Below are 14053 nucleotides of genomic sequence, written 5' to 3' on the forward strand. Positions count from 1 at the left end.
ATGCTTTATTTATAAAGCAACTCCCTATTATTACATTTTGAAAATTTACACCAAACCTTTTGAAAAATGATCTCCTTCATTTCCAAGTCCACATATCAACATTGTCAATGTTTTCATTCATCTACCAATGTTGCAAATCCAATCTGTGTGAGTATTGAAAAAATCTACCAAAGTTTTCAATATCACTGTGGACATTCATTAACCCACTAGCATTTTGAACACTCACTTATTTTTTCTATTTTCTTTTGTCCAGTTGTGGGCCAGCGCATATTAGTTTGGGCTCTGTCAGCCCATTCATCCCACTTCGAAGGGTGAATCACTCTAACGAATGATCTAATGTATACTTACTTGAACTTGATCCAAATTATATGTGAATATTTTCAATTTGTAATTCAATGATTTAAACTAAACTTGATAATTTTCTACATGATTCGTTAACTTGACATGAAATGATATAAATATAACAGGTTTTGAATCAACATGTTAACTAATTGGGTCACTCGTTAAGTAGGTTTTGAATTTGACACATTAACTAATTAAGATAACGGATTGAAGCGGGTCTACCTGCGGATAATTCGTATCAACTCGGTAAAAGTTAGTTTGCTAATTTCTTCGCTACTAAAAGAATCCTACTACAATAACCATAAGATCCGATACCCTCTCGCTTTATATCTCTCTCCCGGACTCCCCGACTCCCAGTACCAACTCGACTCTGTTTGTCTTCTTTCTGCCCACTCGTTCTATTAAGTCTTAGAAAAAATAATTTTTAATATCAATTGCCGGGACAATTCATTTTACGAGTTGAAGATACATTTGGACAATTACTGTAGCATGCCAATCCAAGATAAGCAGCAACTTCTTCTCCCTAGAGCTTTTGCCGCCTTTCCTCGAGCAATTTATATCCTAATTTTTCTATACCATGCCAATTAGGCATCTGTCTGCCCAAAAACGTATAACATTTCTTCCCCTTATAAGTTACGCACTGGAAAACAAATCCTTGAGAGAGTACCATGAGATATTGAGCAAGGGCATCCTATGAGAATAGTATCAAAAGATACACTCTTCAGATTACCATGGAACCTAATCAGAAGATTCGCTTTCAAGAGCTGGAATTCTGTGGAAACGTGCAAAATATCGACATTAGGACGACGCATCAACGTTATTTGACGCCGCCGATCTCTTCTGCCTTGCCGAAAACCCCTTACCAGAAAGTGAATCGTACAAGTCACCCAAGTCCATCCAATATAAGCACTTACTTGGCAGGTAAACCTGTAAAAGATAGCAGAGACAGCTTTCTCAGGGTCTGGAAATATAAAGGAATAAATACATGCATGCATCGAAACCACAGCTACGAAACCTAGCTTTAAGAGGATTTGGATTCTCTCCTGAGCTCAGCCTGCTGAGCCTCCTGAGTAAATCACACAGATTGTTGGATTTTGATCAAACGGCTACAATTATTATAACTTTTAAAAGGATCCCTATTTATAACCGTTGGATCAAAATCCAACTGTCCGTGTGATTTGCTGAGCTCAGGAGAGGATCCAAATCCGCTTTAAGAAACCCTGAACGTAAAGTTCATAAAACTAACATGGAACAGGTGCTGTAGACATTTCTGACTGAAATGATCAAAATCTCCCGCCAAAGTTTCAATCTCTCACGGTTAGGTACGCCAAGGGGAGAGCAGTGTGCCGGAACATGTAGTTAGAAACTAAACGAGACGTCGTGTGTTTTGTTAGCTTGTTACAAATAAACGACATGTCGTTATGTGTGGAGGTGAAGTGCTCGCTCAGCTAAACCGCTTATCAGTACAGCTGAAACTCTCTCTCTCTCTCTCTCTATCTCTCTCTCTCACATCTTTAATGGCGACAACGCTTCGGTGCCCGCAAGGAGCGGTACCGCTTCCGTGGAGGGGGAGAAGGCCCAACGGCGGCAGAGGCCCCCGCCATTGCCAGGTGCCGAACATCAAGGCGTTCCAGCGCAGCGACATAGGAAGCTTCGCGAAGGACGCGTGGCGGAGCGCCAACGACGGATTCGAGCGGTTCCTTTTTGAGGCGAAGAAGACCGCCGAGCGCCTCGACCGTCAGTACGCCCTCTCCCGCCGCTTTGACACAATCGCTCGCTCCGCCGTCGATCGCGCCAGAGAAATCGACAGAGAACTCGAGATTGGAACGCGCTGGCGCGCCTTCAGCGTGGATTTCAGCAGAAATTGGCCTAGGGTTTGTTCTTCTCTCGCTCTTACTCTTTTGCTTTCAGTATACATGTACGCGACATGTTGTTATGTTTGCTGAATTTTCGGGTTTGGTTCGGTGTTTGGCAACCGTGCAGTACAGGAAGCAGCTTTCTGAATTCATGGAGGCCCCATTGGGAAGAAGCTTTGCGGTAAGCGTATTACCTCACTTTCCGAAATTATGCAAAGATTTTGTCTTGTCTTGTAATCATTTCGTGTTCGACTAATTCGCATTTTGTCTCATTTTTTTGAATGATTTTGAAGACAATTTTCTTCCTGTGGTTTGCATTATCCGGATGGCTGTTTCGGATATTGATTTTCGCTACATGGGTTCTGCCGTTTGCTGCTCCTCTTCTCATCGGAGCAGTTGCCAACAGCCTTGTTATTAAGGTATTACTAGTTGCATATGTTTGTGTTAATGTTAGCGATCTGCTAGTCTGCAACTAAATTGAGTGCGTCAAATGGAAATTTTAACTTTGTAACGCAATCATTTGGTTGGCTATTCGAATGGCTAAGTGTGTGTGTTGTGCGAAATTTGGACAGGGCGCTTGTCCGGCATGTAAGAGGCAATTTGTTGGTTACAAGAACCAAGTAATCCGCTGTGGAAGCTGTGGAAACACCGTGTGGCAGCCAAAATCAGACTTCTTCTCAAGAGACGGTAGAGGAGGCCCTTCTTCTTCGTCAAAGTCAGAGCCGGAGATTATTGATGTTGAATTTGAGGAGAAATGAAGAGAAACCCAAGATGTGGGGGAAGCTCGCGTATGGTAAGACTTTTAGATTACATACATAGGGTAATGAGAAGGCGTACAAGCTTTTACCTTCCATTTATTTTGATATCAAGTCTTGTTCTTTGCTTTCGTGTCTGTAAATTGTGCCTCCTGCATTTTTCTCTACTAGGAAGATCGCGTACTCTCGGTTGTTGCATATGTTTCTTGTGAGAATTGTGCAGTCATGCCGTTTTGGTGATCACTGATCAGCTATTTTGGTGCTTCTGTTAGCTCTAATCTAGAGAACGGATAAATTGTCGCGTTTGCGTTTTTACAAGAAATCTCCCTTTGTGTCAGAGACTCTAGCTTGTATCATCATCTGAATTTCGTGGAGCATGTCTCGTTTGATGGATCAATCTTAAGAGCAATACAAATGACGTACCCGCAAGAAATGCTGGCATCACACGATGAGTTCAAAGATTTAGAAAACTATAGCTTTTAAAGGTTTGCTAAACATCAAGTGTGCATCTGTAAGAGATTAGAAATGCTTGATGTCCAGACCAAAGTTTGGTTTTCATCTTTAAACAAGAGCTTGATATCTCCATTGTTGCTTCTTCGGCAAATCCGACCAATACGCGTGTTTTCTGTAGTAAACTTGTTTCCTACTGGAAAGACAATTCGGCAATCTTGATGCTAACCAAGGGAATACAAAAAGATGGTACTGATACTGATATCACGTTACAAAAATACGGTTGCAGAAGGCCAAAACCACGCAATTGCTCTAAAACCTATACAAGAACCATAACCGGTATTCCTACAATACGACAACATGTTCATACAGCCTCCCTCTATTTCTTGTATTCTGCCGCAGAAAAGCTTAAGCCCGCAGATGTCCAATAATGATATGATAGCGATTCAATCTCTGTTCTTTTTATTCGTTGCAGACAACACCAACACAGGCAGGTCATTCATTTCGGATAGAAACGTACTTGTCACCGAGCGCTGGAGATTTTAAAATTTCATTCATAAGGTTCTTGAATTTAAGGCTGCAATCTCCGCCACTGCAGGATAACAACATATAACAAAAGCATTACAAGGTTCATTCAACGTCATAAGTTCAAAACGAACGCATACGCGAACAGTAAGGAAAGGAGAACAAACATGAATTTCGCGCAGAATGTACAGATGGACTAGAATATAAAGCAAGGGCAAAACCTTATACGGTGCAAGGACGCAATAGCTCTCAGAGCGCTGCGAATCATGTCTTCATTGCGGTCTACTTCTTGCTTGACAGCATCTTGCTTTGGCTTAAAGTTGATAGTTTTTTGGAGAGGATCCACCAACGAGTCCAGCACTGAAGGATAGAAATATTTAGATTGCAACAAACTGCAGAACTTCTGAATCTCAGGGAAGAAAAATTGGTGAATTAACTCACCTGCCAGTACGGCGGATGGACACTTGTCCGCAAGCTTTGAGAGGATAAGATGGCAAGGCATCTTGACATCATAATGATCTGGAAAAGCGAATCCAATTCAGTTTAAAAGGTAATAAATTTAATAAGCATCACATGCTAACTATCCATCTTCAAAAATGCATGAACAAAAACGAAACTCACCATCCAGACCAGATCTAAGATGTGGAACAATAAAAGACGAAGGGTTCACTTGATCAAGACAGCTATCCAGCAATGTGTCCACGCATTCAAATGCAGCCTTCCTTAACTCAAGCCCATCATCTACAATGTGCTTAAAAGGGCCGAGATCAACTGTCCTGATCAACTCTTTCTGCATCCAGGATTTTCAAGCGAAATAAGAGACCAACCCATGGCTAACACAAGGTAAAACAAATGAATGAATGATAGATGGTGCTGTTACATATAAGATGGAGCATCCAAGATCGACTGATACAAACAGAAGAAAAGGAACTTGGACTTCTACACAAGACAGATAATAATGCTAGAAATGTAGTAATACCATGGATGTCCTATATTCTGCAAAGGCAGTCTATCAACCACTTAACACAGGGACAAAGTTCAGAACACTCAACCAACCTTGATGACAGTTTGATCATAAAGAAGCGGCAACAACTCTGGCAGGAGCCCCTTGATCAGATTTGGCTTATTGTGGGCAAATGTACTTAAAACCAACACAGCCGCACGCCTCACATGCTGCATTAGGCCATACCAAATCAGTCATCACAAAAGTCTAAAAGTCCAAACCAACCAAGAACATAACAGCTAACACAATACTGAATACAGCAACATTCAAGGGAATCGAAAAAACTAAAAGATGGTTTAAAACCCAAGCACTTTATTTAGCATATCAAGCATCAGAAATCTAAGACTTACCCGGTCATGATCCTTAATAAGCATCAGGAATGATGAGATTTCAGGGTATAAGATCTCATCTATCCTCTCCGGCCTCTCAACTATCGAATATTTAACTGCAATGACAACAGTAGCTCTTGTGAAAGCAGCTGGACTGGATGTTCGTTCCTATAGAAACTCAGGATTAGAAACCATAGATATGAAACGGCAACTCATCAAATATTTTAACCATAAAGATTATGCAGAGGGCAAAGGGTCATTTGATCAAAATACCTTAAGTGCAGGAACAAGTTTTGCGGGTTCGATAAGTGCAATTTTACCAAGACACTCAGCTACTACGTTGCGAACACCCTCTTCCTCACTTTCACAGTGATTAAAAAGTAAATTAAGTATCTTCTCAACACTGGAATCCGGAAACTCTGCTTTATCTACAGATTGCCTTACTATGACCTGCCAAATGGATGAATACAAACTTAAATACGACAAAACAGACGATACAGGTAACAAAATCAGGCTTTAAAGTTCAGAAGAATGCACCTCTTTCAGAGAATGAAGCAAGAGATACTGTTTTTTCTGCTGATTGTCAATCTGGTCCAAAATAAAAGGCAAATACTTGAGTAGGTTACCAACAGCAATATTGCCAAGAGCATAGGAGGCGGCAGATTTGATCTCTTCGAAAGGAGATTGAAAGGACTCAATGACAATATTCTCTATATGGTCATGGGAGCCTAGATCTTTCCGCCTCCCAATCTCCCCGAGACACAGCAAAGCAAGGTGCTGCTTAGCCTATATCATAAGAAAAAGAAAGCAATTATACTGGGCTCAAAAATAATTATAGTAATAAATAATAATAAATCAACTAAATCCCATCATTCTACCCCAAACCACTGCCATCTTGATGACCGAATACTACTAAATTGTCTAAAATCTATTGGTTTACCTCAACTTTACAATGACATTTTGCTTACAACCACCAAATCACTGTCATCTGTGAATATAACCTTAACTGAATATATTTCCTCTTTTTTCCCGAATAGGACTTACTGAATTTGTAGTGCTGTCATATTTGAGAATTTCAGTAAGCATTTTCACGGTAGATGAACATTGCTGGGCACCAGCAGCAAGGCAAAGGACGGCCACACATTGAGCTATTGAATACAAAGCTTGCTTTGCAACCCCACCCGAATGAGGAGAGGGCTTAGCACTCAAAAGAAGAGAGTCTAGTAAGGCATCAAAACTTGTATTTGCAGAATGCACCAAGGAAGCAAAAAAGTTTTGCAATGCCTGCATCATTCAATGAAGAATGTTTTCAAACATGTGCAAAGTTTCCATATCATAACACCAGATAGAAATTTTTTTACCAAAAGGGCTTGCCCCTGCAGCAATGAGCTTCTAATTAACGTTAATGCTTGCAGAAGAACTTTGCTTCTAACAGCCAAACCAACAACTGGGCTTGACCTGTCTGCCATCAAGGTGCAGCAGAGTTCCAGGGCAAGGGCCGTCATATGCAAGTCCGAATCACTGTAAAGGGGTAACGAAACTAGGGTTCAGAAACTAAATCACCCAGCTAATGATCACACAATATTATAAAAAGAACAAAAAGAAACAAAATGGTGAAGTAGCAACAGAACCTTATTAGTGTAGCAAGTTCTACAATAATTACTTCATAAGCTGCTGCACCAATTTTGTCGCCGTAAGCAACAATTAAGGAATTCAAGGTCCCTAATGTTGCCTGTCTTAAAGGCCGATTAGCCTGATTTCCACAATAGCACAAAATGTTAGAAAAAATTCCATACACCTTTGGGGGGTTCTAAAGCAAATATCATAAAAATTATTTGTAAAAAGATTATCAATTCAACATCAAATTAAACAAATTACCGCACCTTTCTTAAGAATGCAGTCAACTCTGCAATCACTTGCTCCAACACGCAAGATAGATCTATTTTCAGTGGAGAAGCAGCAATGACAGCAAATGCCTGGAAGAAAAGCACTTAAGAGCTTAATAACTAAACACAAACATTGAAATATAGTACCCTGTATGTATGTCTCAGGAGAAGAAAGCCTGAAAATGAACATGCACATAATCACAAAAGAAAGCAAATAAATTACCTTCACTGCTGTAAGTCGAGTAATCTCGTTTCCCATTCGATCAACAAGAACAGGAAGGCATACAGGTAATTCAGCATCAAGGTTATCACCAAATGTTGACACAACTAGACCCATGCAAGATATAGCACATTCCTTGACCTCCTGAAGAAGAGTAGGCATGAGCAAAAATATAGACAAAAACATTTAAGATGAATTATTCGTAAAGTACAATCTAAGAGAAATTATACTGACTTGATCTTGATCTTGGTTTGTCAAGCGTGACATTATAGCATTATATATTGGATGAACATAAGGTTTGAAGTCAAAACCAATTCCCTACATGAAAAAATCCAAATAATATAAGCAGAGTGGTTTGACAATGCATCAAGCCTCCTAAGGGTGCCAACTAATTCACCTCAATATTTGGGCGAACAACACGGACAAGTTCCCCACACACTCTTAATGCCTCAGCTGTGACTTTGTAATAACGCTCCCCCACAGCAGATAAAACAGGACTAGAAAGGGCCTGCAATAATATCAGTTTATAAATGATACTGTCACCATACCCACACAAAGTGCACCTTGTGGTCTATTTCTCACTATCGTAATGTATCATATCAGCATATTCATAGCATAGCATAAATGTAAGAATTACTGTACTTACCTTGATGTAAGGATGGAAAACAGAAGGATTGTGTGACTCCAACACCAATCTTGTAAATATAAGAGCTTCAATCTTCAAATTGGAGGTAGAGGACTTATCCTAGAAACAAAATTAACGAGAACAAATATCAGCATTAGAGAAACTTATATTAAACTATTAGGGAGTAAACTTCCAGTTTCAGAGAATATGATACTTACATTTAATGCTTTTTCAATTCCAGGAATGAGTGAGCCAATGTGATCCGCCAGGCAATCTGGCAAGACCACCACAAGTTCTTTCAAAACGGAAAACGTGCCAACCTGCAAATAGATAAATGTTATATAGTTCACTTCATAATATGCCCATAATGAACCCATCCGAAAGGTGCATCAGAAATTCCTACCTTTGTCTTGATAGATTTCTCACGTAGCTGCCTATTTATAGATCTGATGATCTTTGGCACTTCTTGCTTCAGTAGCCATCTTGGACTGCAAAATATGACCATAATTCAGCCATTATTACATCATATATTCTTGATAACCAGAAAAACCATGCAACTCAAGCAATGGGAAAAATGAATTAGAGAGCCCAAGGTGTTGCTGACAGATCTCCCTAGTTGTGGAAGGCAATCATAGAGTAAAATAAAGCAGTGATGATAACCATGCACAACCTTTTTAATAATCAATTCCCCAGTCAAGAAACTAAAATTTCTAAAACCATATTCGTCCAAGAAAACGCTAGAGAAGAGGTAAGAATGAAAACAAACTGCATGTGATTTGACAATAGGATAACACACAAGTATACAACTAAGTTACCTCTGTTCATTTATATCATTTTGTCCTTTAGTAACATTTCCAGTTTGCTGCAACAGTTCAATGAATGTATTGAAAACGTCCATCTGTAGAGAAATAATATCAGATAACCAACCCCATGAATCTCAAGGGAACACTAACAGATGTTCATTCTGGCTTACCTTGACATTTTCCTCCCTCTCTTTAAATCTGTCAATTAATTTTGGACAAGCCTGCAGAAAAGCAGAAAAGCAGAAACCCACATATTAATAATATCATGGAGAAAACCAAAATCATGCAAGCAACTACTTTTGTGTGAAAGAAAAATTAACATAATTGAGCTATTTCAAAGATACCTCCCCATACAGCTTTGAAAGCATCTCAGGACGTGATACAATTAACGCCGATAAGCATTTAGCTGCAGCTCTTCGAACTTTCCAGCTGACATCTTCATCATCTGTATATTCTGTCGCACTCCCACTACAACATAATAAAGAAGCCAGAATAAGTAGAAATTTTATTGTATAGCTCTTGCCCTGTGACTATGAATCAAATATAACCTCAAACACACGTACTCATCTTCCTCCTCCTCATGAGTTTCATCATCAGTATCTTCCTCCATGTTATCAGTGAAGTTCGGGTCATAACTTAGATATTCCAAGTTAAGATGAAGAATTTCATCACAATAGGGGGAAATGTCCCTGGGGCACCTAAGCAGAAAACTCTCCAATGCCTGCAATCAAAAGCATATATGAGTATAAACCAAATTTATAAATAGTATAAATAAAATCAGTTTATTATGCACACACCTTTTATATAATCCTGGAAATAAAATGAAAAATACCAAAACAATAAAGAACCAATGTACAGTACCTGCAAGCTGTATTCACGAAGCTCCTCGTCATTCTCTGATGCACTTGTGCAGTAATTAATTAACACTGGGACAGTGTCAGCAAGATGGGGTCCAAAACGATATCCAACAGCACGACTGCACATAGTGATATAAACTAGTTACCAAAAGTAAGTTAACTCTAAGACTAAAAGCAGATACTTGTATATCGATGGGAACAGTAGTGTACCCCAATTTTAGGCCATATATTGCTCCCCACTTGAAAGTGAATAATATCAGCCTCTATTACCTCAACTATAAACAGGGAAATGGAACCAAAGGCATTTCATTAAAACCCACAAAGCTCACCTTAAAGCACCAATCATCTGAATATTTGTACGAGTCATTTCTGATTTTGTGCCCTTATTTCTCAATTTCTGGACAACTTCAGCGGTTACCTTTGCTAACAGATCATCTGACAAGCTCGAAGCAAGAGATGCTGAAGGCAAAACAATTTGTACGGTTTAATCAACTATTTTATTTATGGAACATAAAAAGACAAAGCCGCATCTAACTTGTTAATACCAACTTCCACAAGAATGAACTATTGTAGCATGGTAGCACCAAATCAAGCAGGTTTCTCAATACATGGTATTTTGTACATGTTTACTTGGAAAGGATGATTAGTTAAGCTTGGACAACTTTTAGATTTCAGAAATAAATAATAAGACCCAAAATAGTATAAACAGACTAGTTGTGACTGGTCGCAACAGTCAATAGATTTTCCAAAGGGCCTTCAGATCTTCGAAAGAACTTGTACTTGTTTCAGGCAAAGCAAAATAAAGTTGATGTAATCAAGTAAACGACCCTCTTGAACTAGTATTATAAGCATAAGGGAGTACAAAAGAACCAGTGAATCTTACCGATGCATGACACAGTTTTCTTCCTCACGCTGGCCTGATTGTAGCTCAACTGAGACAAGAGGGCACTTAATAGCAGCTCATGGTCGGTTGCCATTAAATTGCCAAATTTATGAAGAACGTCACATAAGTTATCAAGACATTCACATTTTATCTCATGGTTCATTCCCTGGGATTACAGCACAACAAATCAGAAATAAAAACCAAATTTGGCATCTGGGAATAGTAAAGCAAAAATAGAAAGGGGTGTGATATCCACACACCCCATTTTACTTCTCACACACCCTCCTAATTTTCGGCCGTCGGATCGGATGAATTGAAGAAGATCAACGGACATAAATTAACAAGGGGTGTGTGAGGAGTAATTTGGGGTGTGTGGATAGCACATCCCAAATGGAAAAACAGATGACAACAGATGAAATGAAGGATAGCATAACCTGAATAATCCTTTTTTTATTGAATTAATCCCTAGTTTATGAGCCTTTATTCAAACGAGATCACAGATCAATTAACTAGAGGATATTAATCACTCATTTCCTTTCCCTTTCAGGTATTACCCCAATTTTCACTCTTTAATTCCAGTTCTTCATAGACATAGCCTGCAGAACCAATTCACCTTCTACTAACACAGTTGCTAAAAAGAAAATAAAATACCAAGATAAGCACACATCAATTCTTTGTGATAGTAAAACTGCAAAGTTATAAAACCTTTTCATTGTTTAGACAGCATTCACACTTTCCAAAGTGTGGCTACTTACAAATTTCAAATTTTTCTAAGGTCACCATGGATGTGAATTTGTAGAATGCATGTGCAAATCATCAATCTCATTAGTTACTTCATCTCCAAGTTAGTAGTACAGCACTTATTAAATAATAGAAAGAGTAAGTACCCAAAAGGGAAAAATATCTATGATAAAGTAAAAAGTATGAGATCTATTAACTCACTGGATCAGTAATTCCCTTAACCAACTGTGGCAAAATAGATAGAATAATAGACTGCGCAAGAGACTGAGTAGAAATTTCAGCAATAATAGTCTTCAAAGCTATGCTTGCAATATCACGATGCTCCTTGTCCTTTAGTAATTTCTCACAAAGCTTATTTGTCATCTCCACAACTCTTGGCTCGCTGACCTTCTTAACTAAGGGAACGAGACTGCAGCATCACATAAAAATAACAAACAAAGAATCAAATTAAATGTTGCATAAACATTCTACTGCAGCATTTCCGTATCATAAAATTTTATTCCAGATATTCCACTTATACAGACATTATACACCAAAACAAGATAAGACATCAATGAAAGATCATGACAAGTTTTTTATGATTACTAGGACACTTCAATTTGGAGATGTGAGTCAGACAATTGAGGACATGATACTTGAAAGCATCCATGCCTGAAGCTTCTTCGGACTTCCAGAACATTCTATTAATCAACCTACAAACTGTGCCAATATATCTAAAATTTAAACAAGGTTAGTTTACTAGCAAAGAACTAAGAAAGCATTATAATTTTGTATGATTCTTTATTACAATTCACCAACACCATTTATATAACAATTACTTGCACAACAATGACAACAATGAATGGTGAACCGAATTAAAGGAAGCATGGTGTAACCAACAGATAAGAGCAAAAACAACTGTTTGTGTAATAGGTAATACCATTTCACGGCCAATCCTGATACATCACCAGCAACATCATCAAGTTGTTGTATAATAATACTTGTCAACTTTATCTCAAGATCAGAATCAGCTTTAAAATTATCCTTGTTTAATTCGTTCAGCAAATCAGAAGTAGCCATATATCTGAAATCCTTATCCTTGCCGGTCATCTGTAAAACAAACTCAAACAAGTCAAAACATATATAAACACGTACATCATAGCTGAAATAACGGGTGAGAATTCATCTTCCTTTCACCAACAAACATGCTCCCACAAACAAATTAGTGCATATCATGTAAACACAATCTTAAAAGTGACATACCTTCTCCAGTATACCGGTCATTGCTAAGTTCGCCATCTTGGCGATGCTATATGAATGGGTGCTGTCCGCAGCGAACTCGAAAAGTGTCACTGCCTACTTATATCCAAATCTAACAAGAAACCAAAATGAAATTTCAAAGATTATACAATAAAAATTACAAAACCCAGTACACATTATATACAACACAAAAGAAATTAGACAAATACATCGTGCAACCCAAAAGAAAAGAAACCCTAGCTGCATAATCAGTAATCAATAACAGAAACAACTGAATCCATGATAAACACTAACCCTAGCGACATTGCCAAACTAAACGCTATCACTTAACAAAACTATGAACAATCTATAATATATCGTCCCTCAAACGCTTCTCGAATATTGTATCACAAACAAATAAAGGAAGAAAATGAAAACGAGAAAAAAAAATGAACACGGGAAAATTGAAACGAGTTGAATCGCATGGGAAGAAAAACAAAAGACGAAAGAAAAGCTTACCGGCGGTTTTCAGCGGCCGGAGACGACGGAGCTCAGTGAATCAGTGTGGTGGGTTCGGAGGTGGGTATTTTGCGCAGGGTGGAGGAGAGAGTGCGAGCAAAGGGAGGGGTTCTGATATATTTGGACAATTAAAGCACTCGGCTTGTATCCCAAGATCCGCAATCCCCTCTGTTAAGAGTATCAATCGCATTGAGTAAAGGAGAGACCATCATCTCAACTTTCTTCGTAATATCAAACGTAGGTTGTCGTGCGGGTGAAGTTCAAGTGCCCGCTTTGTTCACTGTAATAATAAAAAGAGGAGAACCTTTGTACGAGCTTTATAATTAAGCTGCGATATTTTTTATATAGCTAATTGGTTATAGAAAACTCTAATTTTATTCATAGTATTAAACTATATATGTTAGGCTTGAAAAGTTACAGTAAGTGAGGAGTGTGTTAAGATTATCAATCATACATAAAATAAAAAAAAAATTGAGGGTTCTTGTAAGTAATTTGAGTACTTCTTATATTGTTAAATAATTTTACGGTTGAACCTTAATTTTCTTCATCCTCTCACTTAGAATAATTTGGTATATGGTCTTTATGAAGGACAATTTTTGAAATGTATATGAACTTATACATATTTTTAAATTTGTCATATGAAATAAAATTTTAAGCAATTTTTCATATGATTTTTCTAAAATCATTAGTTTCTCAACTCACTCTAAATCTGCTAAGTTTTTCTTCCAAAAGAATGTTATTTTGGACTTTTGATCTCATTTTTCATAAGTTCATTCATTTATTTATTATTTGTGTACAAAGATATATGTACTACAGTACTAGGGGTCAGCAATAAATTGGTTTTCAACTTTTGACTTTCGTTTTACAAGTTATCTACGTATCTATTAGTACGGAAAAAATGTCACATTCGTTTCGTAAACTTATGGTGATTCGGTGAACTAGTAAAAAGTAAATTTGGCTTACTGACATGGGGTTTAACTAATTACAGGTTTCGAAAATACATGTTAACGTTCAAAATTGGAAGGTTAACAAAAACCAGTG

At 38.0% G+C, this 14053-nt stretch overlaps 2 protein-coding genes across 5 annotated transcripts; one reads left to right on the top strand and one right to left on the bottom strand.

The window, feature by feature from the left end:
* The first annotated feature begins 1824 nt into the window (after window positions 1–1824).
* On the top strand, window positions 1825–3534 carry LOC137719677 (uncharacterized). 4 transcript variants are annotated; one of them, XM_068458722.1, is made up of 5 exons: window positions 1825–2216; window positions 2326–2379; window positions 2492–2617; window positions 2771–2991; window positions 3226–3534. In XM_068458722.1, the coding sequence occupies exons 1-4, from the start codon at window positions 1860–1862 to the stop codon at window positions 2954–2956; spliced, it is 723 nt and encodes a 240-aa protein (XP_068314823.1). In that variant the 5' UTR covers window positions 1825–1859; the 3' UTR covers window positions 2957–2991; window positions 3226–3534. The 4 variants fall into 4 exon arrangements, with proteins under 4 accessions (XP_068314823.1, XP_068314821.1, XP_068314822.1 ...); XM_068458720.1 differs by having other exon boundaries at window positions 3292–3534; XM_068458721.1 differs by having other exon boundaries at window positions 3301–3534.
* LOC137719676 (cullin-associated NEDD8-dissociated protein 1-like) lies at window positions 3374–13304 on the bottom strand. Its single transcript, XM_068458718.1, has 29 exons — window positions 13013–13304; window positions 12518–12626; window positions 12195–12364; window positions 11477–11684; window positions 10535–10700; window positions 9981–10110; window positions 9656–9770; window positions 9358–9515; window positions 9139–9262; window positions 8965–9015; window positions 8807–8889; window positions 8395–8479; window positions 8210–8311; window positions 8013–8111; window positions 7764–7874; window positions 7601–7684; window positions 7370–7510; window positions 7144–7236; window positions 6892–7013; window positions 6622–6781; window positions 6305–6544; window positions 5798–6046; window positions 5534–5710; window positions 5282–5428; window positions 4985–5101; window positions 4550–4718; window positions 4370–4447; window positions 4150–4288; window positions 3374–3995 (listed from the first exon to the last, which is right to left on the bottom strand). Exons 2-29 carry the CDS (start codon window positions 12551–12553, stop codon window positions 3899–3901), a joined length of 3651 nt encoding a protein of 1216 aa, XP_068314819.1. The 5' UTR covers window positions 12554–12626; window positions 13013–13304; the 3' UTR covers window positions 3374–3898.
* Window positions 13305–14053: the final 749 nt, after the last annotated feature.

This window comes from Pyrus communis, chromosome 16, assembly GCF_963583255.1.
Source record: "Pyrus communis chromosome 16, drPyrComm1.1, whole genome shotgun sequence".
Taxonomy (NCBI): domain Eukaryota; kingdom Viridiplantae; phylum Streptophyta; class Magnoliopsida; order Rosales; family Rosaceae; genus Pyrus; species Pyrus communis.

Excerpts from the sequence above, each read along its gene's own strand:
- LOC137719677 (XM_068458722.1), top strand. The coding sequence starts at position 1,860 with ATGGCGACAACGCTTCGGTGCCCGCAAGGAGCGGTACCGCTTCCGTGG. Across the intron at positions 2,217-2,325 it reads TCAGCAGAAATTGGCCTAGG|TACAGGAAGCAGCTTTCTGA; the intron begins GTTTGTTCTTCT and ends GCAACCGTGCAG. Across the intron at positions 2,380-2,491 it reads CATTGGGAAGAAGCTTTGCG|ACAATTTTCTTCCTGTGGTT; the intron begins GTAAGCGTATTA and ends ATGATTTTGAAG.
- LOC137719676 (XM_068458718.1), bottom strand. The coding sequence starts at position 12,553 with ATGGCGAACTTAGCAATGACCGGTATACTGGAGAAG. Across the intron at positions 6,047-6,304 it reads ATGACAGCACTACAAATTCA|GCTAAGCAGCACCTTGCTTT; the intron begins GTAAGTCCTATT and ends CTTATGATATAG. Across the intron at positions 5,711-5,797 it reads TGCTTCATTCTCTGAAAGAG|GTCATAGTAAGGCAATCTGT; the intron begins GTGCATTCTTCT and ends TCCATTTGGCAG.